The sequence below is a fragment of the Bos indicus genome, chromosome 11 (assembly GCF_029378745.1).
Source record: "Bos indicus isolate NIAB-ARS_2022 breed Sahiwal x Tharparkar chromosome 11, NIAB-ARS_B.indTharparkar_mat_pri_1.0, whole genome shotgun sequence".
Lineage (NCBI taxonomy): Eukaryota > Metazoa > Chordata > Mammalia > Artiodactyla > Bovidae > Bos > Bos indicus.
In genome coordinates, this window is record NC_091770.1 from 85936358 (window position 1) to 85963406 (window position 27049).

General features: G+C 51.1%; 1 protein-coding gene across 6 annotated transcripts in view; it reads right to left on the bottom strand.

Annotated features, from left to right (window-relative positions):
- The window catches only part of GREB1 (growth regulating estrogen receptor binding 1), a 134545-nt gene that overhangs the window by 40858 nt on the left and 66638 nt on the right, over positions 1–27049 (bottom strand). For all 6 annotated transcript variants that reach the window (XM_019970689.2, XM_019970688.2, XM_070799123.1 and 3 more), the window contains exons 3-13: positions 24044–24163; positions 22444–22620; positions 14820–15002; positions 12891–13034; positions 11396–11524; positions 8454–8567; positions 7775–7918; positions 5866–6051; positions 2491–2841; positions 1283–1411; positions 495–623 (exon numbers count right to left, since the gene is read on the bottom strand). In XM_019970689.2, the coding sequence (XP_019826248.2) occupies positions 495–623; positions 1283–1411; positions 2491–2841; positions 5866–6051; positions 7775–7918; positions 8454–8567; positions 11396–11524; positions 12891–13034; positions 14820–15002; positions 22444–22620; positions 24044–24163 (1806 nt within the window). The remainder of the gene's footprint in view (positions 1–494; positions 624–1282; positions 1412–2490; positions 2842–5865; positions 6052–7774; positions 7919–8453; positions 8568–11395; positions 11525–12890; positions 13035–14819; positions 15003–22443; positions 22621–24043; positions 24164–27049) is intronic.

Sequence of the window (27049 nt, forward strand, 5' to 3'; positions counted from 1 at the left end):
TCACTGAGTTCCTGCTCTGGGCTACGCACCATGCTGGTCATGCCACACCCTATTCCTGATTTAAAAATTAAAAGATGAACAGCACTCGGGGATCCCAGGGGCTGAGACCTACTCCACCTGGAGGGGACAAGGACAGGATCCCAGGGAAGCTGATGCTGAGATTGTACTTCCGAAGAGGCTACAGGTTCTCAGGAAGAGGAGGAGACCAGCAGAGCCCCTCAGGAACATAGCATGAATAAAACATTCCAACAGTGCATTGATAAACGAGAAATCAACTCAGAGAAAGGAAAGTGTACAGATGTACATTTCAGGGTAAAATAAGACTGTTCTTGTTAAAGACTAAAATGAAAGTTAGGTATTAGGTCTATTTTGATGCTAGGGAAACACCTTTTCCACTGGGTGTGCCTCGAACTGTGCTTCCTTGCAGACCCTGGAGGCCCCGGGATGCTGCCCCCCAGCCTGGAGCTTGGCCACCGCTCCCCAGCACCACTCACTTGTGCACGCAGGTGCCCCGCTGACATCCAGGGATGCTGACTTGGTGACAGAGGAGGCAGTAAGTGAGGAAGAAACAAGGCCTTGATTTTCCTGATGGAATTTGTCCAGCAAAATGTCAATGTCGCCTTCTGCCCCCAAACAGAGAGAACATCAGAAATGGGTTTTTCCATCTCAGGGAAACTCAGCATCAAGGGAACAACCTCTGTGTGTTAGGCACTGTCCGGGGCCTGGGGCACCAGAGATAGGGTGGCCCATCCTGTGAGAGAGCCCACAGCCAAGGCAGGCAGATGTCCTCAGGAAAATGACATGACCTAGTGGGTTTTAGAGCAGGAGGTAGGGGTCTGAGCCCTTCCTGGAAAAGGAGAGGACAGCAAAGGTTTCTGGGAGGAAATGGGGTGACTCTTGAAGGGCGAGTAGCCAGGAAAAGAAGGGAGATGGGCACTCAAAGCTTGGAACACACGGAATGAAGCACAGAGAATACACTTCTCCAACAAGAGGCTTTAAGCAACTGAGAGGGGGAGGCAAGAGGGTGATGGACAGAGCCATGGAGGTAGAGAGGACCATGCACGAGGCCTGCGTATGCCCTCAAAGGACAGACACCACACAGCCAGAGCAGGAATCAGCTAGCCAGAGACCCCACACCATGGAAGGGCCACCGCACATCTAAATCCAGGCCAGCCTCGGCAGCTCACGGGGATGAGCTCTGAGATGGCCTCCCCCTTGTATCTGTGTTTATTTCTGTCTCATCAGTGTATGGTGACTTGCACCTGTCTGACTACAAGCATACCTGGACAGAGGGTGCTAAAAAAGGCCCCTAGCGAGTCCACTTTCCCAGTAACCAGCTCGTAATTGACTTCTTTCTGGTACTCAGCTGGGGTGAGAAGGCTCTCAGAAAGAATCCGGGCTTGGTATTTTCCTGGAAAACAAATGACAGCTTTGACGGGGCCCTCTGCTTAGAATTAGCGCATGAGCTCTTCGATGGCAGAGTCCGTGCCTGCATCCCTTTCTCCCTCCATCCTCCAAGCCCAGCACCATGCCTGGCTAAGAGCAGGGCTTCCTGCTGCTGGTGAAATGAATGAATGGTACACATGCCCCAGAGCCCAGTTTGGAACCTGACTCTCTCCCCTACTTAACCAGCTGTGTAACCCAGGCCGACCCAGCTTCCTCATCTGGAATTCATGGCCGGCAGCTCTATCTACTTCACAGGACTATCGTGAGGACGAAACAGGGCAAGGTTTATGAAATGTGCAGCCCAATGCCTCATGCAGTGAAGACTCCAGTACTGAAGGTACTGTACTACTCAAATCAATGTAAAGAATTTATTTAAAAAACACAGAAGGCGTTCAGGATGAAGGAATGACAAGAGATAACGAGGACCCCACAGAGGAGCAATCTGAAATCAGCCCCCTCATCTGCGATCCTCCACACTTCCCCACTTCCCCCGGGGACATCCCCACCCCCCACCCCCGCCCCCCCATCTGCCTCTCCACCAGCACACTGGCTCCAGGAAAGCAGGACATCACTGTATCCCCAGCCCCCAGGACAGTGGCTGCACATAGTAGGGCTTCAATAAGTGTTTTTATAGTTAATTAGCTGACAGCCTCGTTAACCCACACAACCCAGTAAGGTCATTATTTTTTCTCTCCATTATGTAGTTGAAGATGCTGAGGAATGGAGTCACTGATCACAGGTGGGGGTGGGGGGTGGGGTGGGGCGGGGAAGGCGGGTGCGGAGGGGTTTCCCTGCGTCTATACAGACCCCAAACTTGCCCTCAGTCTCTCAGAGAAACCAGAAATGTAGCACCTTTCATTCCAGGAGGAATAGCATTTTCCAGAAGCATGCTATTCAGGGCACATCAGGGGCGGCTGAGTGTTAACTGCAGCTACTAACCAGCGCTGATGCAAACCCCAGGCCCTCGAGGGGCCAACAGCCAGGTGGGGGTTGGGGGGCTTCTGGGGGTTACCAGAAGCATCTCAGTGGAGGGCCCAGCCTCACCGGTGACAGCAATGCAGGAGTCGATGGCGGCGCTGCGGCAGGCGCAGATGATCACCACGTAGTTGGTCTTGGCCAGCTTGCCCTCGATCAGCAGCCGGAACATCTCGGAGAGGCCCTCGGCCAGAGAGTAGGTGCACTCGATGATGTGCACGCTGTCGTTGCAGGAGCTGGCAGCCAGGCCGGCCAGCCAGGGCAGCTGCGCGGAGGTCACCGGCGCCACAGCACCCGGCACAGGTGGGAAGGGCTGGGGCGGCGCCTGCTGGTACTGCCGGATCTCCGTTAGATGCGACTCACGCCACGACCGCAGGAAGATCTGCTCCAGGTCCTCCATCAGGGGCACCTGGTCCGCCGCTGGCAACCACAAGGCGGGTGGGAGGGGCTTCAGCGCCTGCCCCGCCCACACCGCGGGGCAGTGCTGGGGAGATGCGCTGTACCCCAATGTCCACCTGATACAGTCTGAATGATCAACATCCAAAATAGAGGGAGGCTGCAAATGCAGCCCTCATCTCATCAGCCTAAAAGAACCAATATTTCTGAGTGCTTCTCAGCCTTTTCTCCCCCACGCGCTGGAATTTTTTGTTGTTCAGTCGCTCAGTCCTGTCTGACTCTTTGCGACCCCTGCAGTACACCAGGCTTCCCTGTCCTTCACTATCTCCAGGAGCCTGCTCAAGCTTATGTCCAATGAGGCAGTGATGCCATCCAACCATCTCATCCTCTGTCGACCCCTTTTCTTCCTGCCCTCATCTTTGCCAGCATCAGAGTCTTAAATCACTGTAAACTGAACTGAAAGTCCCTCAGTCATGTCTGACTCTCTGCAACCCCATGAACTGTAGCCCTCCAGGCTCCTCTGTCCGTGGAATTCTCCAGGCAAGAATACTGGTGTGGGTTGTCATTCCTTTCTCCAGGGGATCTTCCCCACCCAGGGATCGAACCTGGGTCTCCCGAATTGTGGGCATATTCTTTACCATCTGAACTACCAGGGAAGCCCTTTTAATCACTATAATGGGTTTAAATCACTGTTAACGATTGTGGGGAAATGACTTCAGGGTATGTTTGCCTCCTTACCATCATGCCAGCATCCAACCACAATCATGACGTTTACAGCTTTCACACACATCATTATAACCAGGCACGTGATATCCCATGCCTTGGAAGTGCCATCACAGACTTAGCAACACTGATCTGTCATTGACCCTTGCATTGCTTCTGAGTAAGCACCTTCAAAAATACTTCTTCAGGACACAGCTTTATGTAAAGGACATAACTTCCTGAGCCTAAATGGACCTACAGAGCTGACTGGTAACACATCATCAGACTGTCTCCAGATGGTCTCAATGTGACAACTTACCATGACATTAACAAACCACAACAACCCGGCTTCTACTGCACCCCTAGTTCTAGTGGATACCATCGTTTGGGTACTTATCATCAACTGAATGGAGAAAAACTCCACTTGTTTGATTTGTTAACTTTGTACTTCTTTGACAACTAGCGAGACTGAGTATTTTCAACATTTTTCCCTATTAGCTATTTTCTGGTTTACATGTCAGAACTTTACATTTGGGTGAGCCAGTGGAGAGAGAGCCATAATCTGATTTAGAAAACGTGTCCCCATCCAGCTACACCCAGCACCAGCTGTGGAGCCTTGAGCTATCTTAGGATACAGCTTTCTGATCTGAAAAAACAGGGATCACACCACTTCCTCATGGGGCTACGCCAAAACTGGATTAGATAAGCTGTTGTATTTCCTGTCTTTTTAAAGTTTTTCCCTGGAGCCCACAGCCCCTTCCAGAACCACCACCACCCATCAAAGCAACTGAGAGAGCTGCCCACACTCACCATGGTTGTCTCCTCACCTCCATCCCCTCTGACCCATTCCAGTATGGGTTTTGTCCCCACTCTCCTCATATCTCCACCCACCCGAGTTGCCAGTGGTTTCCACATACCCCAACCCAATGGTCAATCATCAGCCAGCCCTCAATTCTAGGCCATTAATGAAATGAAGTGAGATCATATCTGAAACTGAAAGTCACTCAGTCGTGTCTGACTCTTTGCGACCCCATGGACTGTAGCCCACCAGGCTCCTCTGTCCAGGGGATTTCCCAGGGAAAAATACTGGAGTTGGTTGCCATTCCCTTCTCCAGAGGATCTTCCTGAACCAAGGATTGAACCCGGGTCTCCTCCATTGCAGGCAGATTCTTTACCTATCTGAGCCACCAAGGAAGCCCAGATCGTATCTGTCCCCTGCCTGAAAGCATTCCAGTGCTGCTATGGACTGAATTGTGTCCCCGTCCATTCATACATTGAAGTGTTAACCCCCAATGTGACTATATTTAGTGAGAGAGCCTTTAAAGAAGTAGCTAAGGTGAGGTGGGTTCATAAGGGTGGGGTCCTAGGCCAATAGGATGGGTGTCCCTATAAGAAAAGGAAGCAACTTCGGAGTTCACCCTCTGTCCCCACACACAGGCATGAAGGAAAGGCCAGGGGAGGACACAGCCATCCTCCACAAGCCAGGAAGAGAGGGCCTCCCCAGAACCCCACCATGAGGCCACTCTGACCTCGGACTTCCAGCCTCCAGAACTATGAGAAGATAAAACTTCTGTGGCTTAAGCACAGCCTGTGGTATTTTGCTACGGCAGCCTGAGCAGATAAACACAAGTTGTTCTTACCGAGTCCGACATACAGACTCTTGACCTTAGCCTGAGGCCCTGCCGGCTCTCTGACAACACCCTCACTCTCAGGCTCTCACTGGGTGGCTGCCCTGGCTCCCGCTGACCTGGGGCGCCACGCTCCCACCCACCCCTCGGCCCTTGGCCTGCCCCCCCGACCCTGCCTCCCTGAGATCTTCACAAGCCTGGGTCCTCCTCATTACTCAGGTCTCGACTCAGAGACGCCTTTCCCGACGACCTGAATCAGCCCACAACCACCCACCCCACTCCCATTGCTTCATTTCCTCTTGTTTACTGTTTTTCTCTCCCACTAGAATCCTTGAGGGCAGAGCCTTTGTGGTATTCCTGCTATATCTCTTCACCTAGAATGGCAGGGAAATCACTTTTGAAAAAAAAAAAATTTATCTGGTTGCATCGGGTTTTCATTGTGGCACGTGGGGTCTTAGCTCCCCAACCAGGGATCGAACCCACGTCCTCTGCGTTGCAAGGCAGATTCTTAACCACTGGATCACCAGGCAAGTCCCAGGAAATCTATTTGAATTCTCACTGCCATCCCAGCCCCTCAGGTGGTGACCACTGCAATAACCTGATGACAGAGGCCGTCTTCAGAAGGGCTCTGAGTGAGGGTCCATGATCAGGCCATGTGCACGTCCCTCCTTTAGCAATTATTCCACCAGTGGTTCCCGCAAAATGGGAGGGGACTCACCCAGCTGGACGAGATAGTAGACGGTCAGCAGGAGCTGCATCTCCTCCGAGATGGGCTGAATGGTGGAGGCCCCGTACTGCTCGTAGGCTCTGGAGATGGACTGCGAGTTCTGGTAGCACGTGTACAGCAGGGGGCTCACAACCACGTCGTTCAGGTTGCCGCAGAGGTAGGGGAAGTTCCCGTGGCCTGGGGGAGGGGACATGGCATGGCTTGGCAACTGGCCTCAGGCACAACGGGTGGTCTCCACATGTGCATGCGTGCCTGCTCAGTCGCTCAGTCGTGTCCAACTCTTTGTGACCCCGTGGACCATAGCCCGCCAGGCTTCTCTGTCCATGGGATTCTCCAGGCAAGAATACTGGAGGGCGTTGCCATGCCTTCCTCCAGGGAATCTTCCCCACCCAGGGATCGAACCTGCGTCTGCTGCGCCTTCTGCATTGCAGGCAGATTCTTTACCACTGAGCCAGCAGGGAAGCCTGGGGGTCTCTGCATGCAAGGGAGTGAAAACATGCAAGCCAGCTGCACTTGAGGCAACTCAAGCTCCTCTGGGGAAATCTTGAACTCTCAGCCCGTGCTGGTTTGTGCACCTGCTCTGGTAACTGACAGGGGCTGCAGCACTTGCTTATTCATTTGCAGTCTCCACCTTTTTGGCACCAGGGATCTGTTTCATGGAAAACAATTTTTCCACAGACCCAGGGTGGGGGGGGATTATGGTGTGGGGATGATTCAAGAGCAATATATTTATTGTGCACTTTATTTCTATTATTATTATATCAGCTCCACCTCTGATCATTAGGCATTAGATCCTGGACATTGAAGACCCCTGATTTAGTTCAATTTCTTATTTTACAGCTGAGCACATAAGGCCCAGAGAGAATTACTAAAGCTGCTCAGTCATCACCTGTGCCTCCCAGTCCCCCAGGACTCCTTGATGAGCTGAGTTAGGAAAATAAACCACTGTACAGATCAGAGACTCCAAACATTGACAGAACTTGACAAATGCTTCAGCAAATGGTACAAGATTAATTCTGATGGCAGCCCTCAGAGGCAGGACAACCCAGGCCAGATCTATTTATTAACTAGGTTATCCTCAGCAAGAAGTTTCACTTCCCCAAGCCTCGGTCTCTGCATGTGTAAAACAAGGTGAAGATATCAAACCCTCATGCAATTGCTGAGATGATTAAATGTGGTAAGTGCCTGCATGGTATCGTGTACTCAGACGGCCTCCGTTTATTCACCAAACACACACTGAGTAGACGCCTGCTGTGTGCTGTGTGCAGACACCACGCTCAGCTCCAGAATTAGATTGGGACACAGTTCACAGCCTCAAGAAAATTGTTTCCGAAACCTGAGGGTGTGCTAGGGTCCCCTGAAAGGCTTCCAAAAACACAGACTGCCAGACCCCACCACAGAGCCTCTGATTCCAACTCGGGCCTGGTTATGATTCTGGGATGGGTGGGCCTGGGAATTTACATCTCTACTGAACTCCTGGGCGATGCTGTATTTGCTGGTCCAGGAACCACAATTTGGGGAGCACCGCTCACAAACATTCTGGTTTATCAGAGGCAGCAAAAGAATTACTCTTAGGGGAAGGATGTGACATTTGTCATAAAAGAGGCACAAAGATGCTACAGCGGGGCCCAGATAAAAGGGTTAGAACAAACGAACAAGCAAATGGTCGTCACGGAACAGGGCTGTCCCACGGAAAACAGTGATGGGCTCTGAACTTGTGGCGTCTGATCAGGGGCTACCTCAGTGACCTTTCTGCTTGGTTCTCTCATTGCCCTGGAAACGGCTTTAGAAGTTTTCCCAGGAGGACAACTTGGTGTGGAATCAGACTGGGATGATGTATCATGTTGTCTGTATCCCTGGGCTCCCCGACCTTCCGCCCCCGGCGCATTGCTGTACTTGCCTTTAAAGATCACTGGCTTGGCCTTGCATATCTTCAACAAGTTGTCGGGAACGGACACTGGTTCTCCAGAAGCCACAACGGGAAAGGTGACTGAAGCCGGTCCCACCAAGCAGACCTGGGGCATGCAGGTCACACCTGCACTTTCTAGGAACACACCGAGAGCGTGAAGAGGATACATCAGACAGGGCATCCACCTCCGGCAGACCTGACATCAGGCCAGCCAACACACCTGGTACAACGTGACCTTCCCTGCACCTCCGGAGCACCCAAGTCTGGGAACCACAGGTTCCTGAGTCAAAAGACCTTAAAGGTCACCGGGTCCCCCTTCCCCACCAAACAACCCAGTTTTCTCTTCTTCAATGTCCCTGCCAAGTGATAAGCATGCCTTTTAGAAAAAATTCCTCTAAGATCAGGAAACTCAATACTGTACAGGAATCCTGGGCTTTGTGAAGCAAGTCTAATACATGAGAAAGAGAATCTTTTGTTATACTCAAGTGTGCCTCCCTAGAATTTTCTCACCCATACATATGAAAGCATGTGAGGACACACACACGTGAACATGCACATGCTCATACACATACATTCACACACACACACACACACACACTCATACACACACACACACACCACCACCACCAGTTCTGGAGCCTTGCATCTGGGGCAGGGCTCCATCACTTACCATACTTGGCTCTGTGCCCCCCTCCCTGGGGGTAGCCACCATCCGAAGCTGATGGAGATTCTGGAGACCAGCCTTTGTGGCGTTTTTTGGGAGGGCCAGAGTTTGATAAGATACCTAGACAACGTTCAGAGTGTGAATTAGGCTGTCACCAAAGACATGCTTCAGCAAAATGTTCCCCTGAGCTGGAGAACACTTATTATTTTTTTTAAAGCACAGCTTTACAATGCATTTTAGCATCTAGTGCATTTTAGCTTCCCTAGTGGCTCACATGGTAAAGAATCTGCTTGTGATGCAGAAGAGCCCATTCGACCCCTGGGTCTGAAAGATCCCCCAGAGGAGGACATGACAACCAACTCCAGCATTCTTGCCCAGAGAATCCCATGGACAGAGGAGTGTGGTGGGCTACAGTCCACGGGGTCGCAAAGACTCGGACACGACTAAGCAACTAACAAGCAGTCTAGAGGAAGCATCTAGGCTTAAAGAAGTATCCTGTCGACCTCTATAAATGTTTCATTCCAAAGCTGTGTCAGTGTCTAAGCTTTAGCTCTCCAAGCCTTACCTCCTTCATCTTTACAATGGGATCATAAAACCTACTCTGAAAGGTGACTTGATCAAGACTAAAGAGAATATATGTAAGGCACAGAGTCTGAGGCCAATAAATGGTAGCCACCAAGTCCAGATCCTCATCTACAGTGGGTAGCCGTTCCCTTCTCCAGGGGATCTTCCCAATCCAGGGTTTGAACCCAGGTCTCTCACATTGCAGGCGGGTTCTTTACCAACTGAGCCACCAGGGAAGCCCAAGAATACTGGAGTGGTAGCCTATCCCTTTTCCAGTGGATCTTCCCGACCCAGGAATCGAACCCAGGTCTCCCGCATTACAGGCAGATTCTTTATGTCTGAACTACGAGGAAGTCCATCATCGTCTCCACATTCCAGTAAATTAATACTTGTTTCTGTAGACAAGCCCCAGCGGCAGTCAACCCACCACCGCAGTTTCACCACTCGGGGGCAGTACTGATCCACCTGTGCACCTCTCCCCACCCCAGCCCTGAAAGCTAATTTCAGGCTAAAAAAATCCGGGGGAACAGAAGCTGGTACCCACTGCCACTGATGAGTCATCCTGCCCACGCCAGAACAGCGTGAGCATGACTCATCATGCTCTGTTCTTGGATTCTTCAAAATACCAAGAATTGGTTACCACATTTTTGGGGACCAATCTGACACAAAATTTCCCTTACCTTTAGCGCTCTATGTTCAACCATGACGCATTATATAAAGTTTAAATTTTAAAACGCTTTACTCCTGGATGCAACCCTCTCCCAAGGAAATCAGAACCCCAGCATGTCCACACACCTCCCGATGACCCACTCCACCTCCCATCCCCTCCCTGAGCTCCTGGTGATTCTAAACCACAACCAGGATTGAGAACCACTGGTTTAGAGCAGTGTTTCTCCAAATATAGCCAGAGACAAAGCTGGACAGAACCAGGAGGAGCCTGTTCCAAGTGCTCCTGGGCACACCTCAACCTACAGAAGCAGATCTCCAGAAATGAAAGGAAACACTTGGTCACAAGCACCCCTGGTTATCCTTAGACGTGCTGCTGTTTGAGAATTATTGCTTTCGAGTCTCTTAAAAATAACCCAAAGTTATTTTCACCTCTTCTTTAGACTGACTGAAAATGAATGAAACGAAATGAATAAAATGTTTAAAGACATGAAGTTCTTTGCTTGCAAAGAGGTTTCCCACAGGTGGGCTCCTCTGACCCCCACAACCTCTGCGACAGCTTCTATCACCTTGATGTCATTTAGAACTACATCTTCATTTCCCCAAACATCTGTCCTCAAGAGCAGGGAAGAGCTCCCACACAGACTGAGATGCCAGCTCCTCTAAAAGCCATGTTAAACTACCAGAGGAGGAAGGACAATGGGATGGAGCCTCGGTATGAAGGCAGAAGGTCTGCGGGTGTTTTCTTCCTTTGAGGTGCTAACTGCCTCTACACGGACTCGAAGCTCCTCGTGCATGTGTCCTGAGTCACTTCAGTTGTGTCCGACATTACGGCCCTATGGACTGTAGCCCGCCAGGCTCCTCTGTCCATGGGATTCTCCAGGTAAGAATACTGGAGTGGGTTGCCATGCCCTCCTCCAGAGGATCTTCCCCAAAGCTCTCCCAAAATGATGTCACCAGGAGCTGCCCCTGTGGACCAACCATTTCTGGCCATGTGTCCTGGTGCTGGGAAGGCGGACCCTATTTGGCATTTGGAGAGAGACAAGTCTTCACTGTAGCCCACTCCCTGCAGGCACTGCAGCACCCGGAACCTGAGCTAGGACAACGCAGAAAGGGATTCTGCACATTTCCTACCTCCCCCTCCCAACTCTGCCCCCACCCCATCCCGTCCCGTGCAGGGCAGCATTTCGCTGAGAACCACAGAGCCCCCGAGTCCTTGTCATACTCCGTGTTGCTTCAGAAGCGGTTTCTTGAAATAGAGTCCACCCTGCCCACAGCAGCCTCAGGCACGGGACTCCGAGGCTCCAGCCGTTCCCCTAATGGTGCAAGCCCACTCTCTCTACCAGCACCCATTGCATCCTCCGGGCCAGGCTCCACGGAGTAACTAGGCTCCCATGCGCGTGATGATAACCGTTCCTGGGAACGTCACCGGCCCACAGGAAGACAGGTTACCACTCGTAACGGGTTCCCACTGCATCCTGGTGCACACTCATCACCCAGATTGGGGGCAGAAGCCATGCGTCTCCCTACCCCCAGCACTGGGGGCTGGACACACTCCCAGAGACGCAGGAGGTGTCTGCTGATCCAGCCTGACTCTCATTCCAACTCCAGGAGACTCAGGGGCCCCAGCGTGGCGGCTCCCCCATCCCCCATCCGCCACCACCTTGGCCCAGAGCAGAGCAAGGCCCCCTCACCCCGAATAGGACGGTCAAGGTTACCTAAGGCCGAGGGACGCGGCACTGCAGACAGGCGGTTCTTCACCAGCGGCTGGTGCTTCGGGGAATCTTTGCCGTTGAAAACAGCCAGACCCAGGGCTGCGGTTAGGGCGGGGTGCTCGGAGGCTGGTCCTAAGAACAGAGACAAAGAGGGGAGAAGACCATGGGATGCTCGGGGAGTCCAGCAAACAGGATATGGCTCTCCCTCCGTTTAACATATTAGCTTTCCACTGATGCAGCCCGTCAAGGGTCAGGACTCTTGACAGAGTGATTCTGTCCCCCCAGCCCCCCGAAAAAGCAGACACACACAGACATGCACACACACACACACACACACACGTGCACACACAGGACACATGCTCCCACACATGCTCCACTGAGCACTCCCTGTGAGAGAAGGCCCCGTGGGGGCCCCGGGATTCCAGGAGCGCCCCTGCACCTGCTCCACCCTCCTCCCACCCTCACTCACCCTCCTGGATTCAGGGTCACGTCAAACATGCTCAGGAAAGCAGTTGGGTTTGCCGTCGCCCAGGGCCAGGCTATGCACAGGATCTGGGGCTCCCTGGGCCTCAGGAGGATTCTGGGGGCAATTGTGGGCTCTGCTCTAAGTCACCCACACGGGCCAGAATGATGTGGAAGGTACTCCAGAGTCAGGAGGAGCACAGATCATCCCCTATGTTGAGGGGCTGAAGGGCAGGCTCTGAAACCAGACGACCCCTGTCTGAGCCCCACGCTGCCTCGAACTCGCTGTGCAACCTTCCTGAACATTACACCTCCTCCCTGTGCATCCACCTTCTCATGTAGAGGATGCGGGTAATATTAGAGCCGCTGTGAGGACGATGGGAGTTAACAGAAGTTTGCAAGCAGTAAGTATTTGCTATCACTGTCATCACATTTAATTTTTATAATCACCCTGCAAATTAGACAGAAAAGATTCTCTCCAAGTGTACAGATGAGGAAACGGAGAGTCACAGAGTTAAAATGAGCTGCCCCAAATCTCTCAGCTAGGAGGCGGCAATGCTGGAATCGCACCCAGGTATTCTTCGGGCAGAAACACTGATCCCTGAAGCTGCCCAAGTGTGCCAGGCCCCAGGTGGCCCAGGCACAGAGAGGACGAGGGCAGATACCACTCGGAAGGAGGACAGGGGCCTCTAGGGGGGTGCATTCTCCACTCACGTGCAGCCTCTTCGCTGTGGATGCTGAGCCACGTGCAGCAGGGGCCCAGGGCCCCTCAGCAGACCCCCCTGGGCAGGAGGACCCCCAACCACCAACCCCCCTGCCAGAGCCCTTGGGAAGGAGGTTGCTGTCTACTTGCCATCAGCTGTCGTGCTTATCAGGTGTGTTTTGCATGGCCGAGGCCAAGTTCACGAAGCAGAAATACCAGCTATCAAACCCTACTGCCCGTGATAGCCTCGGCGAGCATCTTCGTGCCTCCATTTTTCAGTTGGGGAAACTAAAACCGACTCCCAGCACCTCCAGCGCTGCGCCACCGCCTCACCTGCCTGCGGGGCTCCCAGCGGGGCGCTCGGGGCTGTCCCCGGACCGGGCTCACCAGGGAAGGGGGCCGGCGGCCCAGAGCTGTCCAGTGGCGGGAACAGAGAACTGGAGCATGCACCCATGGATGCCTGCCGGCTTCTGAACTCTGCGGAGAAGAGGCACGCATGACAGTCAGCTCCTGCTCCTCCCCAACAGCAACTGATGACTTCCGAGGCCAGAATCCGGCCGGTGAGAGAGCCAGGCATGGAGATAACCGCAAGGGCACCAACGCCTTCCCCGTCGCTGCTCTGGTGCAGCCAGGGGGCTGGGGTGGGGGCCATTCCCCAGGCTCGGTCTCTGGGGAAGCCACCTGAGGGACAGTCCTCTTGCCAGCAGCAGGAGCAGTGGTCACCATTTGGGAAGAAGGGAAAAACAGATGATGCAAATGAGAGCTTCAAGTCCAAGGGACGAACAGCATTACTCAAAGGTGAAGGAACAGCTGGGCTTCTCTGGTGGCCCAGACGGAAAGAATCTGCCTTCAATGTAGGAGACCCGGGTTCCATCCCTGGGTCTGAACAATCCCCCGGAGGAGAGCATGGCAACCCACTCCAGTATTCTTGCCTGGGGAATTTCACAGACAGAGGAGCCTGGCGGGCTGCAGTCCATGGGGGTCTCAAAGAGTCAGACATGACTGGGTGACTAACACAACAATAACAACAAAGGAAGAGCTAGTACTTTCCTCCACCCCCTAAATCACTCTCCATTGGGAAGATTACCTCCCAGTGAGGTATCGAACCTGAGAGGGGTTTGGTCACAGCAAGTGATCAAGAACTCCTGGCTGATCCCACAAAGGGAAGAACCACTTCCTCTCCAGGACCTAGAAAATGACAGGCATGTATATAGTAGGAGCTCAAGAAATTATTGAGGAATGTGGCAACCCACTCCGGTATTCTTGCCTAGGGAATTTCACAGACAGAGGAGCCTAGTGGGCTACAGTCCATAGAGTCGCAAAGAGTTGGACATGACTGAGCGACTGAGCATGCGTGCAAGCAAGAAAAGGAGACGGGGAGGATAGGAATGATGGGAGGGGACAGGGAATGAATGCCTAGAACCAGCCCCTCCTGAAGCCCCTTTTTTCTACTCACAGAAGCTGGCTGGGGTATTCCAGGTGACCAGAGAGCACTGACGCAGACAAGCGAGGGACAAGAGGCTGCCTCTCTTGGGCACCTCGCTGAGAACCCTTCTGGGACACGTCCCTCCACGGTTGGTTGATGGGAGAAGGGGCATCTCGGTGGGGTCTGGAAAATCCAGCCCCTCCCTCTGCCTCCAGAGCTGACTGCAGCCAGGAGGATATTGGGCGACAGAAGAGAAGAATGGAGGGAGGCCCTTCCTAAAGCTGGAGCCCGCTCTCTTCTGCCAGCCCCAGCCCCAGGAAGCTGATCTTTTCTGTTTGTGGTTGACAGGGCTGCGGGGCAGGGAGGGAGGCTATCTGGGCTGAGCTTTCTCTAAGTCAGGGCTTCGCAACTTCAGCACCATTGACACCGGGCTGCACAATTCTCTGCAGAGGGCTGCCCCGGGCACTGTATCCTTGGCCTCCATCTATGAGATACCAAGGGCTCCTTGCAGTCATGATGGTCAACAGTGTCTTCAGACATCACCAAATATTCCTGGGGGACAGAATCCCCCCCGGGTGAGAATCTTGCCCCAGATACTTACCACAAGAAGACACGGCACCGTGTGGCCCTGTGTCAGCTTTCAAAGCACCCATACAATTAGACTGATACTGTAAACTGGACGCCCAGAGGGCAAAATTGCATTTTGATTTCGTAGGGCTGACCTCTTGCCCACCGTGTGCACTGCAGAGCAGTCTCGGCCCAGAGGCGGGCCAACAGGCCCCTGGCTGGCCTGGAGGTGCCCCCTTCATACGGCCCACCCCACAGAGCTTGCTCACCTGAGCCTTTCCAGCAAATGAGAGGCCCTTTGGTCAGAGCCCCCTGGGCGTTGCGGACCAGGTAGTATTTCAAGTGTTTCTGCTTCTTGGGCTGCGTGGTCAGCTTCAGATTGATGTGATTGGAGAACTCCGTGAAGTAACAGAAGCCCTTCTTGCCACAGCCGACACAATTCCCAGAGAAACCTGGGGGGAGGAAACAAACCAGGATTGTCCCCACCTGACACCCAAGACCCCTCCAAGTGAACCATCGTTCACTAGGCATTCACGTCCCAAACCACCAGCCAGAGAAGTCCAAGGGGCAAAGGTAGCTGCCAGCTCATGCACGTCCAGGGGTCAAGATGACCCTGACACAAATGAAAAACCTTGACCAAAGAGACGCTGGGTCATAGACACGAGCGCAGGCAAGCATGGAAGACAGCATTTGCTTAGGGGCATATTTAAAGCCTGTGCATCCTATGGGACAGAACTGTCCCATTCATCTGTCCACACTGAGCACCTGCAATAATTTGGTTTGTCCACATGCTCTTTGGGCTTCTCAGACGGTGCTTGTGGTAAAGAAACCGCCTGCCAGTGCAAGAGACATGAGATGCAGGTTCGATCCCTGGGCCAGGAAGATCCCCTGGAGGGGGTCATGACAACCGACTCCAGTGTTCTTACCTGGAAAATCTCACGGACAGAGAAGCCTCATAGGCTATAGTCCATAGGGTTACAAAAGAGTCAGACACAACTTAGTGAATAAACAATAAATGTTTATACTGTAGTCTAACACATGAATTAAGGAATTATTTAATATTTGGCATCACCAGAAGAAATAAAGCGACTATATTCTGTGTATGTAATATGCACACAAAGTGTTTCTAGTTGGTGGGGATGGAGGTTGGGGGAAGAGCTTTGATTAAAGTATAAGTAAGGACAAGCCTTAAGTACTTGAAATTATGTTTCCCAGGTGGCTCAGGGGTAATGAACCCTCCTGCCAAGGCAGGAGACACAGATTCAACCCTTGGGTGGAGACGATCCCCTGGAGAAGGAAATGGCAACCCATTCCATATTCTTGCCTGGAGAATCCCATGGACAGAGGAGTCTGGCAGGCTATATAGCCCATAGCATCGCAGAGAGTTGGACAGGACTCAGGTGACTTAGCATGAACACACTACGGTCTTCAGTGCCAGCCAATCATAGAATCTCAAAGCAATTAAACCACTGAGACTGGATACACTGAGAGCCCTCTTGAGAGTCCAAAATTCCCTCCAGGAATCAAGGAAGTAGACCCCACAAATCGCAGAAATCAAGTACTTCATCACGTGTGGCCAGGATCATGGCGAGTGAAATCTGGGCCCAGCAGCCATGGTGAAGCCTCTCATCTAGAAGGTGACTGCTTGTATCAGTTCCTGCTGCCCAAGGCCAGGGGAACCTTTCTGGGAGATGACAGAGCTTAACTCTGAGGCTCTGCAGAAGATGCCTTCCAGAGGTGATGACAAAACCACCTCTTCAGTTCAGTTCAGTTCCTCAGTTGTATCCGACTCCCTGCGACCCCGTGGACTGCAGCATGCCAGGCCTCCCTGTCCATCCCCAACTCCCGGAGTTTACTCAAACTCATGTCCATCGAGTCAGTGATGCCATCAAACCATCTCATCCTCTGTCGTTCCCTTCTCCTCCTGCCCTCAATCCTTCCCAGTATCAGGGTCTTTTCAAATGAGTCAGCTCTTCACATCAGGTGGCCAAAGCATTGGAGTTTCACCTCTTATGAACTATTAAAATCCAGAGAACATGCTTGAAAGACTTAAACTGTGAAGTCCATTCAAGCCGGAATCAATAGAATTGTTGGTTAAGACAAGAAAAACGTGATGGTTTAGCTTTTGTACCTGGGAGACCGTCCTGCTTTAAGCTCACTGTCTCTCAAAGGCCTTCCCTATGACCTTGCCTCACTCACTGGTACATCTGGTTTCTATGCCACAAAGTCCTTTGGTAGGACAGACCCTGAAGCTGAGACTAATTTGTTTTATCTTATCCTCTGGCTGACAAGTTTACAAAGAGCATCTTGATATAGGCCAGAAAGGCCAAGCGGTTCTGTGAGTAAGCCCTGCTTTTAAAGGGGACAGTCCTGAGGTCTCTGGCTACTACTGTTAGTGAAGGTTCAAAACATTTCCCCATAGAGAAAGAAGATGCCTATATTACAGAACTATGAGGGACTTTATTTTCTCAGGCTCCAAAATCACTGCGGACAGTGACTGCAGTCATGAAATGAAAAGACACTTGCTCCTGGAAGAAAAGCTATGACTAACCTAGACACCATATGAAAAAGCAGAGACATCACTTTGCTGACAAAGGTCCAAATCGTCAAAGCTATGGTTTTTCCAGTAGTCACGAACAGATGCGAAAGTCGGACCACAAACAAGGTTGAGCGCTGAAGAATCGGTGCTTTCGCATTGTGGTATTGGAGAAGACTCTTGAGAGTTTCGTGGACTGCAAGGAGATCAAACCAGTCAATGCTAAAGGAAATTATCCCTGAATATTCGTTAGAAGAACTGATGCTGAAGCTGAAGCGCCAATCCTTTGGCCACCTGATGCGAAGAGCTGACTCATTGGAAAAGACCCTGATGCTAGGAGAGACTTAAGGTGGGAGAAGGGGATGACAGAGGATGAGATGGTTAGATAGCATCACTGACTCAATAGACATGAATCTGAGCAAACTCTGGGAGAGAGTGAAGGACAGGGGAACCTGGCATGCTGTAGTCCATAGGGTCACAAAGAGTCAGACATGACTTAGTGGCCGAACAACAAACATTACAGAAACCTGGATTATCTGCTCTATTGCAAGCAAGTTTAATATTCCTTAAAAGGCATTAGAAATAAAGACAAATCTCTTGGTCTAAGAAGGCAGACACAGGTTAGTTTTTCCTTCCAGACTCCTATCCCCTCTGTACTGAATAGATTAAGGTACCAAAAAAATGCCAACTCTGTGCTTTATGTTTACTTGTTGTTAGAGGGACATGAAGGAAACTGACATGCAGAGAAAACCAACGGTGTTCTTGCCATTCACTGTCGCCCAGACGAAGCACCCAGCTGAACTCATGCAACCACCAGTCGGTCAGCTAAACCTTCCATGGGGAAACCTGAGAACCAGAGGGACTGAGTGGTTGTCCAGAGCAGATCCAAAGAGTGACTCGTTCAATTCTATCATGAGAACGGAGTGTGGATGCACAAGCATGCCCTCCAGGGCTGCCCCCAATGCCTACCACCCCCATCTCTGCTTTACCTCCCATCCCTCCTACTGCTATGCCAGACTTTATATTGCTGACAGCTCTTATAACTTCTTCCTCAATGTTGCTGCTAAGCTGCTACGTCACTTCAGTCGTGTCCGACTCTGTGCGACCTCCTAGACGGCAGCCCACCAGGCTCCCCCGTCCCTGGGATTCTCAAGGCAAGAACACTGGAGTGGATTGCCATTTCCTTCTCCGATGCATGAAAGTAAAAAGTGAAAGTGAAGTCACTCAGTTGTGTCCGACTCTTAGCGACCCCATGGACTGCAGCCTACCAGGCTCCTCCATCTATGGGATTTTCTAGGCAAGAGTACTGGAGTGGGGGGCCACAATGTTAGAGTTATTAAAATCTGTATTTTCCCCTATAACCATCCCCATCCTTCCACAGGACCGGGAGCATGTATGTCCATGGGGAGGTATGGGTTGTATCTGTGTGCATTCGTGTGCGTATACAAACTAGTGCCCAGCACAGGAGAGACAGTCAGCAAACACTGGGAGGGAAGGAGGAGAGAGGAGATAAAACAATTAGCAGAGCAAACACTTAGCCTCTCTGCACACACTTTGATGTGCTTTTGTTTTCTAATGTTTTCACGTTTCTAATGCTTCCTAGTTTATAATCTAATGTTTTTATTTTTTCTTTTGTCTCCAACTGGGAACCTTGAGCAGCTCAACTGCCATCCAAGAATGAGGCCCTAAGAAACCTTCCAAGCTTCCTGGAAGGGATCCTGACTCTGAGGTCAAACCAAAGATGATGAGTAAGAAACAGAACTGCAAATCCAAGGATGCTCCCAGCACCTCGCCAAGGCCAGCACTGCCATCCCTTTGCAGAAATGGCTAAACAGGTTACAGGCCTTTGTCCGACGACAAATGTGGGCTATGGGACCACGGCTCCGTTCCAGAGGCAGGGAGGGAGGGCCACAAACCAGAAGGGGCTCCTCCGTGGTTCAGAAATCAAAGTGGAAACGCTGGCCCTCCCAGGGCAGTAAGGACAGGCACACCTCATTCTATCGCGCATGCCTCTGTTTCTTCATATCTCAGTGCTAGGTAGTAACACACTCACTCACTCCATTTTAACTCCAATAGTCATTAGCACATGAGAAGTAAAGTGGCTGCTATTTAGGTTCATTTGCTGCTGCTGTCTTTCTCCAACTGGTAATCCACCCATTTTTTAGGACCCAAGTGCATCACCGGTGACACCCTCTGAGACACTCTCATCCCAGAAGTCAATGCATCCTTGGGGATCCCACAGCATCTTAAGCCCGTGGTGGGAGCCTGTTGCCCAGAGATTTCCCAGAATTTCGATTTCTGTGGTTGTGCATGTGGATCTCTGAGGGAAGTCTTGGTTGGCCTGTATCCTCCCACGGCCCTGAGCTTCCGGGAAGGACCAAGTGCCACTTGGCTTTGGGGCCCCAGTCTGAACTTAAAGTCCACCTTCAGTTATTTATTACTATGAATAATAATAAACGCATAATTATTTGCCTGCTAGATGAACAAACGGCTCATTTACTCTCATCTCAGAAATGAACATTCCAGCTGTAATAGATGGAAGCTTCCCAGGTGGTACTAGTGGAAAAGAACCTGCCAGCCAATGCAGGAGACGTAAGAGACGCGGGTTGGACCCCTGGGTCAGGAAGATTCCCCTGGAGGAGGGCAAGGCAACCCACTCCAGTATTCTTGCCGGGACTAAAGCGACTTAGCAAGCACACACACAGCTGTAATAGATGGTTTCTTCTCCTTTGTCTTAGCCATCAGCTAGTTTCGATGAATTACTATCAAACAACTGAACACACACCTACATTTTAGTCTTTTCGCTTTCACAGACCGAAATCTCTGTTGATTCAAAGTCACTAAAACCAGCACTACTTTCTCTATAAATTATGGGGGGGTGGGGGGTGGGGTGGGGGGGGGTTTAAAGCTGTTACTTTCTCCTAAGATACTCCAGAGCCTCCCCTTTATAGGTCACTAAAAAGTGCTGGGCCCCGGCCCCAGAGGGGTGCTGGGCCACCATGCCCTGTGCAGCCATCAGGGTTAATTGCAGGAAACCTAAACAGTGCTAAGTGTGCAAGCTGAGAGTATAAAGTTATTTTAAAAGAAGAAAGCATGGGTTATTACCAGCCGGCCCTTGTTACCCACCTCCGATGGCTTTTTGGCAAGCAATTAACAAAGACCCCACTTCCTCTACGCTCCCCGCCGGAGGGGCTGAAGCTGTTCCCAGGCCGGTGGTGAATGAACTGAAAGATTCTTGCCTCTGCATTTCGAGACATGGAGCCTCCTAGATTTACTGCCCTCGCAATTCCTTTACAGTCACAAAGGGGAGGAATTCAGGCCAGATCAAACGCTAACCAAGTCACCAGTCTGTCTTCCCCACTCATTCTGTCCTGAGCGGCCTTGATAAGCAAATTCACTCTGAGATGCAATGACTCAGAAGCAATGAGCTTCCTTGGTGGAGTAAATTTCCTGGATTATTCTTGCTTTCAAAACTGATTACAATAAACCCATAGAGCCGCCTTAAGAAAGAACCGGCCAAAACCTTTTCTCCTGCTGGTTGTTGCCTCAGAGTCATGTCTGTCCCTCCACTGAGCAGTCATCTGCCAGGTTTCAGAGTGTGCCCTCGTGGCAGGAACCATTTCTTTTTCTTCTCTGGGTCAAGCCTTGCTGTCCCACCTCCATCCTTCAGTCCTTTGCACAGAGACTCAGACATAAAATGTCCTCAATAAATATCCACTAAAGTGTGTAGGAGATCCAACCAGTCCATCCTAAAGGAAATCAGTCCTGAATATTCATTGGAAGGACTGACGCTGAAGCTGAAACTCCAATACTTGGGCCACCTGATGCAAAGAACTGACTCAGTGGAAAAGACCCTGACACTAGGAAAGATTGAAGACGGGAGGAGAAGGGGACGACAGAGGATGTGATGGTTGGATGGCATCACTGACTCAATGGACATAAGTTTGAGTAAACTCTGGGAGTTGGTGATGGACAGGGAGGCCTGGCGTGCTGCAGTCCATGGGAACGCAAAGCGTCTGACACAACTGAGCAAGTGAACTGAACTGAAAGTGTTTTTACCTACCCAGATTTGGGAACATATCAAGTGTAAAACTGAGGTTTAAATGTTTGTCCACTGGGAAAGCACAGAAGGAATGGGGCCAGCAGGAGAAGTTTAACCTAGAAGTTTTTCCCATAAACTCTCATGATCAAACTTGCTTCTGCCATGAAGATTATTTCTGAGGCTACATCTCAGCTAGACAGATCATTACCAACCCTCCTGTCTGCCCAGCTCTCCTGCCAAGGAGATGCCAGGCCAGGTGAGGGGCCATGTAGAAAGCACTTGCCCACTCCCTGGACAAGGACACAGAGGCCCAGGGTCACACAGCAGCCTATGGTCAGACACGGGGCTGGAGCCAGCTCGCTGAGCTCTCGGTCCAAACCTCATGTCTCCCCGGACTTTGCTTCACTTACCGGGGAGCGTGCCGAGCACAGGGTCGGGCATTCAGTAAGAGCTCAATAAATGTTTGAACCAACAGGAGACAGGCTTGGTATGGCTTGGCCTTGACTTGCACTGACATTGAGGATTCCATGGGCCAGCAGTGGTTCCAAAGGTCAAAACCACAGCTTCCCTAGGCTGACCCTGACCCTGAGTGACTGTGGGGTGCAGTAGTTAAAGGTACCATATGGAACCAGGAAGACCTGAATCAGAATCCTGGCCACATTCTTTTACTCATGCACCCTCAGGCAAGTTCATTAACAGGTCCAAGGCGACCTTGACTGGTGAGAGGCAAAAGGTAAAGCAAAGAAGAGAATGGTAGAGGGTGCCGGGCAGTCACTTGGAACAGGACTGTCCTGGTCAGGGGGACACACGCTCAGCCTTATTCTCCTCCTGCCACGCGTCTGCTGGCCTCTGAGAGCATCTCGGATGGGGTCCGGATTACATTCCCAACACAGGTAGGCACTTAGGAAAGTTCTGATGAACACATTTACCAAAAAAAGTAGTACTAACTGACAGGCTTTCTATAGGAAAGTTGTCACATTTTATTTTTACACTATTCGTTTATTTTTTTGGCCATGCTACAGAGTATCATGTAGTTCCCCAACCAGGGATCAAACTCACGTCCCCTGCACTGTAGGTACAGACTGTTAATCCCCGGACCACCAGGGAAAGCTCCAGGTAGTCACATTTTAAAACAAATCTCATTTGCATTCCATTCCACAAAGAAATAGGCCACAGAATGAGGAATGAATGGGGTTGTGGGACGTGCTGATGAAGAGGCCCAAAGGTGGCCTGTCTTCCATGGGGACCAGTGGCCCTCCTTGTCCCCACCCATCATGCAGCCTGAGCTGTAGAGCAGAGCCCAGGAGGAACTCACCAAGAAGGGCGTTGTGTCCGTTGTCATCCGGCAGGAACCTCTTGTCCACGGCACACACCAGGAGATGGTCAGGCAGGCTGGGGGACTTGGCACCCACCAGGAGGAAGCCCGCAGGGATGTCGATGGGCTCACTGGAGATGGAGACCAGACGCAGGTCCTTCCCGGCCTGGCAGAACCCTAGGAGGGATGGACAGGGCTCACACGCCATCCAGCGAGCGCCCCCACACAACCAGGATCCACGCCGGCAAAGCAGGAAAACAGTCTGAATTTTGTCAGCAACCACCCTCACCCCTGGCCTGGGCTGACTCTAAAATTAATTCTGAGAACATTATTAGGTATGTTATCCTTACATGCGCTTCACTTGCCAGTTACCATGATTCACAACAATAAAGTGACTGGGCAGAATAAAAAAATAAAATGAATAAAAGTAATTCTGAGAGATCAAATTGTAACCATCGTCATTCGTGACACTTAACTACTTGCTGTATTTACGACTACTGCTGTTACCGTACAATACACATATGTGAATGTACAAATGAAGGTCAACGGGAGAAATGGCTAGACAAGTGATGGTAAATTAAAACGTGGACGAAAAATCCATAAGGGACTGCGAGCAATTTGAGGTCTTTGCCACCCTGCACTTAACGTGTATGAGGCACAGGCCAAGGGCAGGAATTCAGGCTGACGACCTGGTAATGATGGTCTCAGAGAAGTCCCATCAGCAGAGGGGGACACTACGCACTTGAACTTTTTCTATTTCAGAGCGTTTAAACGTCTGTGCGTGTGCTAAGTTGCTTCAGTCAAGTCTGACTCTTTGCGACCCCATGCACTGTAGCCCGCCAGGCTCCTCTGTCCATGGGATTCTCCGGGCAAGAATACTGGAGTGGGCTGCCATGCACTCCTCCAGGGGACTTCCCAACCCAGGATTCAAACCCTCGTCTCTTTACAGATGTTTTACGACTAGTGCTACTTGGGAAGCCCTTAAACATGCTTCTTATTTTTAAATTAAGTGTCCAGAAATACTTAGGGAAAAAAGGAAGAAGAGAGAAACAGCTGAGATTGATCTGGATCGACCTTTTCTGGGAAACTCTCTCCCCGAAGGCACAAGTGGCCCCATGCCCTGTGTTTTCCCATCTTTAATGACCAACAGGGATGACATGGGCTAATGTGAACTCTGAGACCCCGAGGCCTTCCCTGCAAACCCGTAAGGTATTTATACCTTAGTAAGATTCTCCTCCAGGGACATCTGCTTTACCATTTTCAAGGCACTGGCTCCTAGTTCTCCCATCTGCTCCTGGGCAAAGCAGGAAGCAGGAAGTAGCACCCACTGTGTGAGGCACTGAGTGGGAAAAGCCCTGGAAGGCTTTCATTTGATCATCTTTGGGCAGGTGGTCCTGCCTCTAATTTGCAGACAGGGAAATCGAGGCTCAGAGAAGTTAAGTCATTTACTCAAAGCTTCTGAGCGGGGTGGGGAGGGCCACGATGGAGCCAGGTCTGACTCTCAAGTATGGGGTGGTTCCCCTTCATCCATCATCTTGGGGACATGGGCTCAGCTCACAGCTCGGGGGGCTCTCAGCGCACAGCCCAGTGGGCATCTCACCGTCCGTGGTGCAGCATCCTTCAGGCGGGGGGTGCATCTGGTAGGGGTTTGGGGGACAGTTCTGTTCCAGCCCCCCGTCCCCTTCCTCTTCCTCTTCTTCATTGTCCACTCGGCTTCCACCTAGACGTGGAATAGGGGAGTGATGACCAAGGCAGAAGTAAGTACATGGTGAGCCCCAGTTAGTTAGGAATTAACCAGTCCTCAGAGACACACTGTTTAAGCCGAGCACCATCACCCTTCTTCACTAGGGGCGAGGGTCAAGGCTCACTCAGACCGGATGTCTTTCCCAAGGTCACAGACTCTGGCTCCAAGCCTGGCCTTATGACTTCAGAAAATACACGTCCACATCCCCTCCCAGCGCTCACAGCTGCACATATCTGCATGAGCAACAGAGCTCGGTATGTATACAGTTGCTGACAAGGACCGACTATAAAGTCTGCACACAGTAGGCACTCCAATAACAGCTGTGTGGGAGGAACCACAGTGTAACCCAGGGACCATTTTACAGGTAAGGAAACTGAGGTTCAGAGAGACCCAGTGATTCAACCACCTGCTAGGCAGCACAGCCAGCCTGTTCCCAGCTGTATCTGGTGCCCAAGCTGCTGTCCTTGTCGTAAAATAGAACCTGAAATACAGTGTGAACGGCCTTTACGTTGAATAAGACAGGAGTCAAACCATATGCTGTTATTTATCCCCAAGGGAAAACTAGATGTATACATTATTAGAAATATAAACACACCAGAAGTTGTCACACACACAAAACAAACCAGCACAGGGTCAGGCCCTCTCAGCGACTTTATGCCTATAGGAAACTTTTCAAGTGAAATAGTACTTTAGGACTAATGGCAAATGTGGAACGGGCCAGGAGAGCCAGCAACTGGCCAGGGAAACCCCACTCTCCTCGTGCCTGCTCTCCATCTCCGCAGCAGAGGAGCTGGCCTTCCCCACGTGGTCAGCTCCTGAGGGCCGGGGGTGCTGCTGTTATTCAGGAATTCAGGCCCCAAGCAGAATATCTCACACACACAGAGGCAGCGCTCAGGAAACCACTGAGTTAGCCAAAAAGTTTGTTCCTGTTTTTTTCCGAATCATTGTAATTCCCAACTGTTTGGAGTATACACAGAGGGCGTGCGCATACACACACACACACACACACACACACACACCCCTTATTTACCCAGCCTGCTAGAGAAAAAGGGTTTCACATCAGTGAGTTTTCAAACTTCTTTTAAGAGATGTTTTGGGTAAAAAGTCTTTCTCAAATTGCCTATCTTTAAATGTCATTTAATAAATAGCACCCAGATTTCTTCACACAGTAGGGCTGCTACAAACATCCTTAGATAGCCGAGGCCAGGGACAGCTGCTCCTTTCTTTTCTGTGTCTCCTGTCTCTTCCCTTGGGCCAGCCCCTTTGCTGCCATTTCTTCTACTCTCACCTCCCTTGGCTCTCAACCCATCCATTCAGTATGTGACGTGTTTTCCAGTTAATGACGAAATCACGCGCAACAGAAAAACGGGCTAGGAATCTGGGAACTCCAGTTTTAGTCCCTGGATCTGCCATTGTCTGTGTGGCCCCAGGAAAGTTACTTAACCTCTCTGGGCGTCAAATCCTGCCTCTTTAAGATGAGGTGGTTATAGAAGGCCACCTTGAGCTGTGACAGTCTCCGTGGGGAAACACGGCACTCAGCATTGCACAGAACATTCCAAGGGTGATTTAATCAGTACAGCGGGCTGGGAGCATAACCTCAGGGTGGTCACCACTTTAAAGGTGTTAGTCGCTCAGTCGCGTCCGACTCCTTGTGACCCCACGGACTGTAGCCCGCCAGGCTTCTCTGTCCATGGGATTCTCCAGGCAAGAATACTGGAGTAGGTAGTCATTCCCTTCTCCAGGGGATCTTCCTGACCCAGGGATCAAACCTGGGTCTCCTGCATTGCAGGCAGATTCTTTACCATCTGAGCCACAAGGGAAGCCCTATTTTAAACGTGCCGGAAGGACAAGAGGCAGAAGAAACTGAACATTTCGGGCCAGCCCAGGCCCATGACCTTGGGAAGGTCACAGCAGGAAGTAAGCAAGAATTCCTGGTGTCTGCCTCCCTCTAGGACTGGAGGACACAGAGGTGGTGGGGAGACTGTAAAAAGATTACCCAGGCAAGAACACAAAGGGAGTTGAAGGGATAAACACCAGAGCCTCTTTCAGACGCTTCCTTCCTGCCACTAAATGCAGGCGTGGTTGGTTTTAGCAGAAGGTATAGAGTCATGCCCAGACTCCAGGTGCCACCCATGCAGCACGGTCCCCACGGGGACTGAAACCACCCTTTAGCCACCTACGGAGTGGGTGGCTTGGAAGGCTCTGCAAAATCAAGATTAGTCTGTGAACCAGGGACTCACCGGGGCTCAGCAGGGGGACAGCAAAAAGCCAACAATTAGAGTGAAAAGGGGAAAGAAAGCCAGGCTTTCGGAGCTTGGAGGGCACGCACAGGAATGTCTGCACGTATATTCTGTTCAACCAAAAAGAGCAGGAATGCAGACTCTCGGAAAGAATGAAAGAGGAGGGTCTTAAGCCTCCGAAAGTCAAAGAAAGGGCTCAAAATCCAGTGGCTGCCAAGAATCCGCTTTCTGCTAAGAAAGCGGGATTAAAGGTCAAAGGTCTACATCAGACATTCCAGGGTCTTTGATGGAATCTGTCAGCCAGCAGCAAGCCTGAGGAGACTTCCTAACCAGGGCCAGACTAAACCAGACTGTTTACCAAGGTCTTCTGGCAGAATGAGGGCTTTAAAATGGCCTTAGACAAAACCAACTGGACTGGGAGCTTAGGATCTTAAAACTCAACCATGGGTATCCAGAGATGTCATGACAGCACTTCACCCCATGGTGTATGAAAGTATTGATGTTTTAGAATAAGTTTTGTTTTCTTTACATGAGAAGAAACTGTATGACATTCTGAGTGGGTGGGACGACAGGAATTTACCTGTATCTTGTTTAATAAACACTTATCCCAAATTCGAAGGGT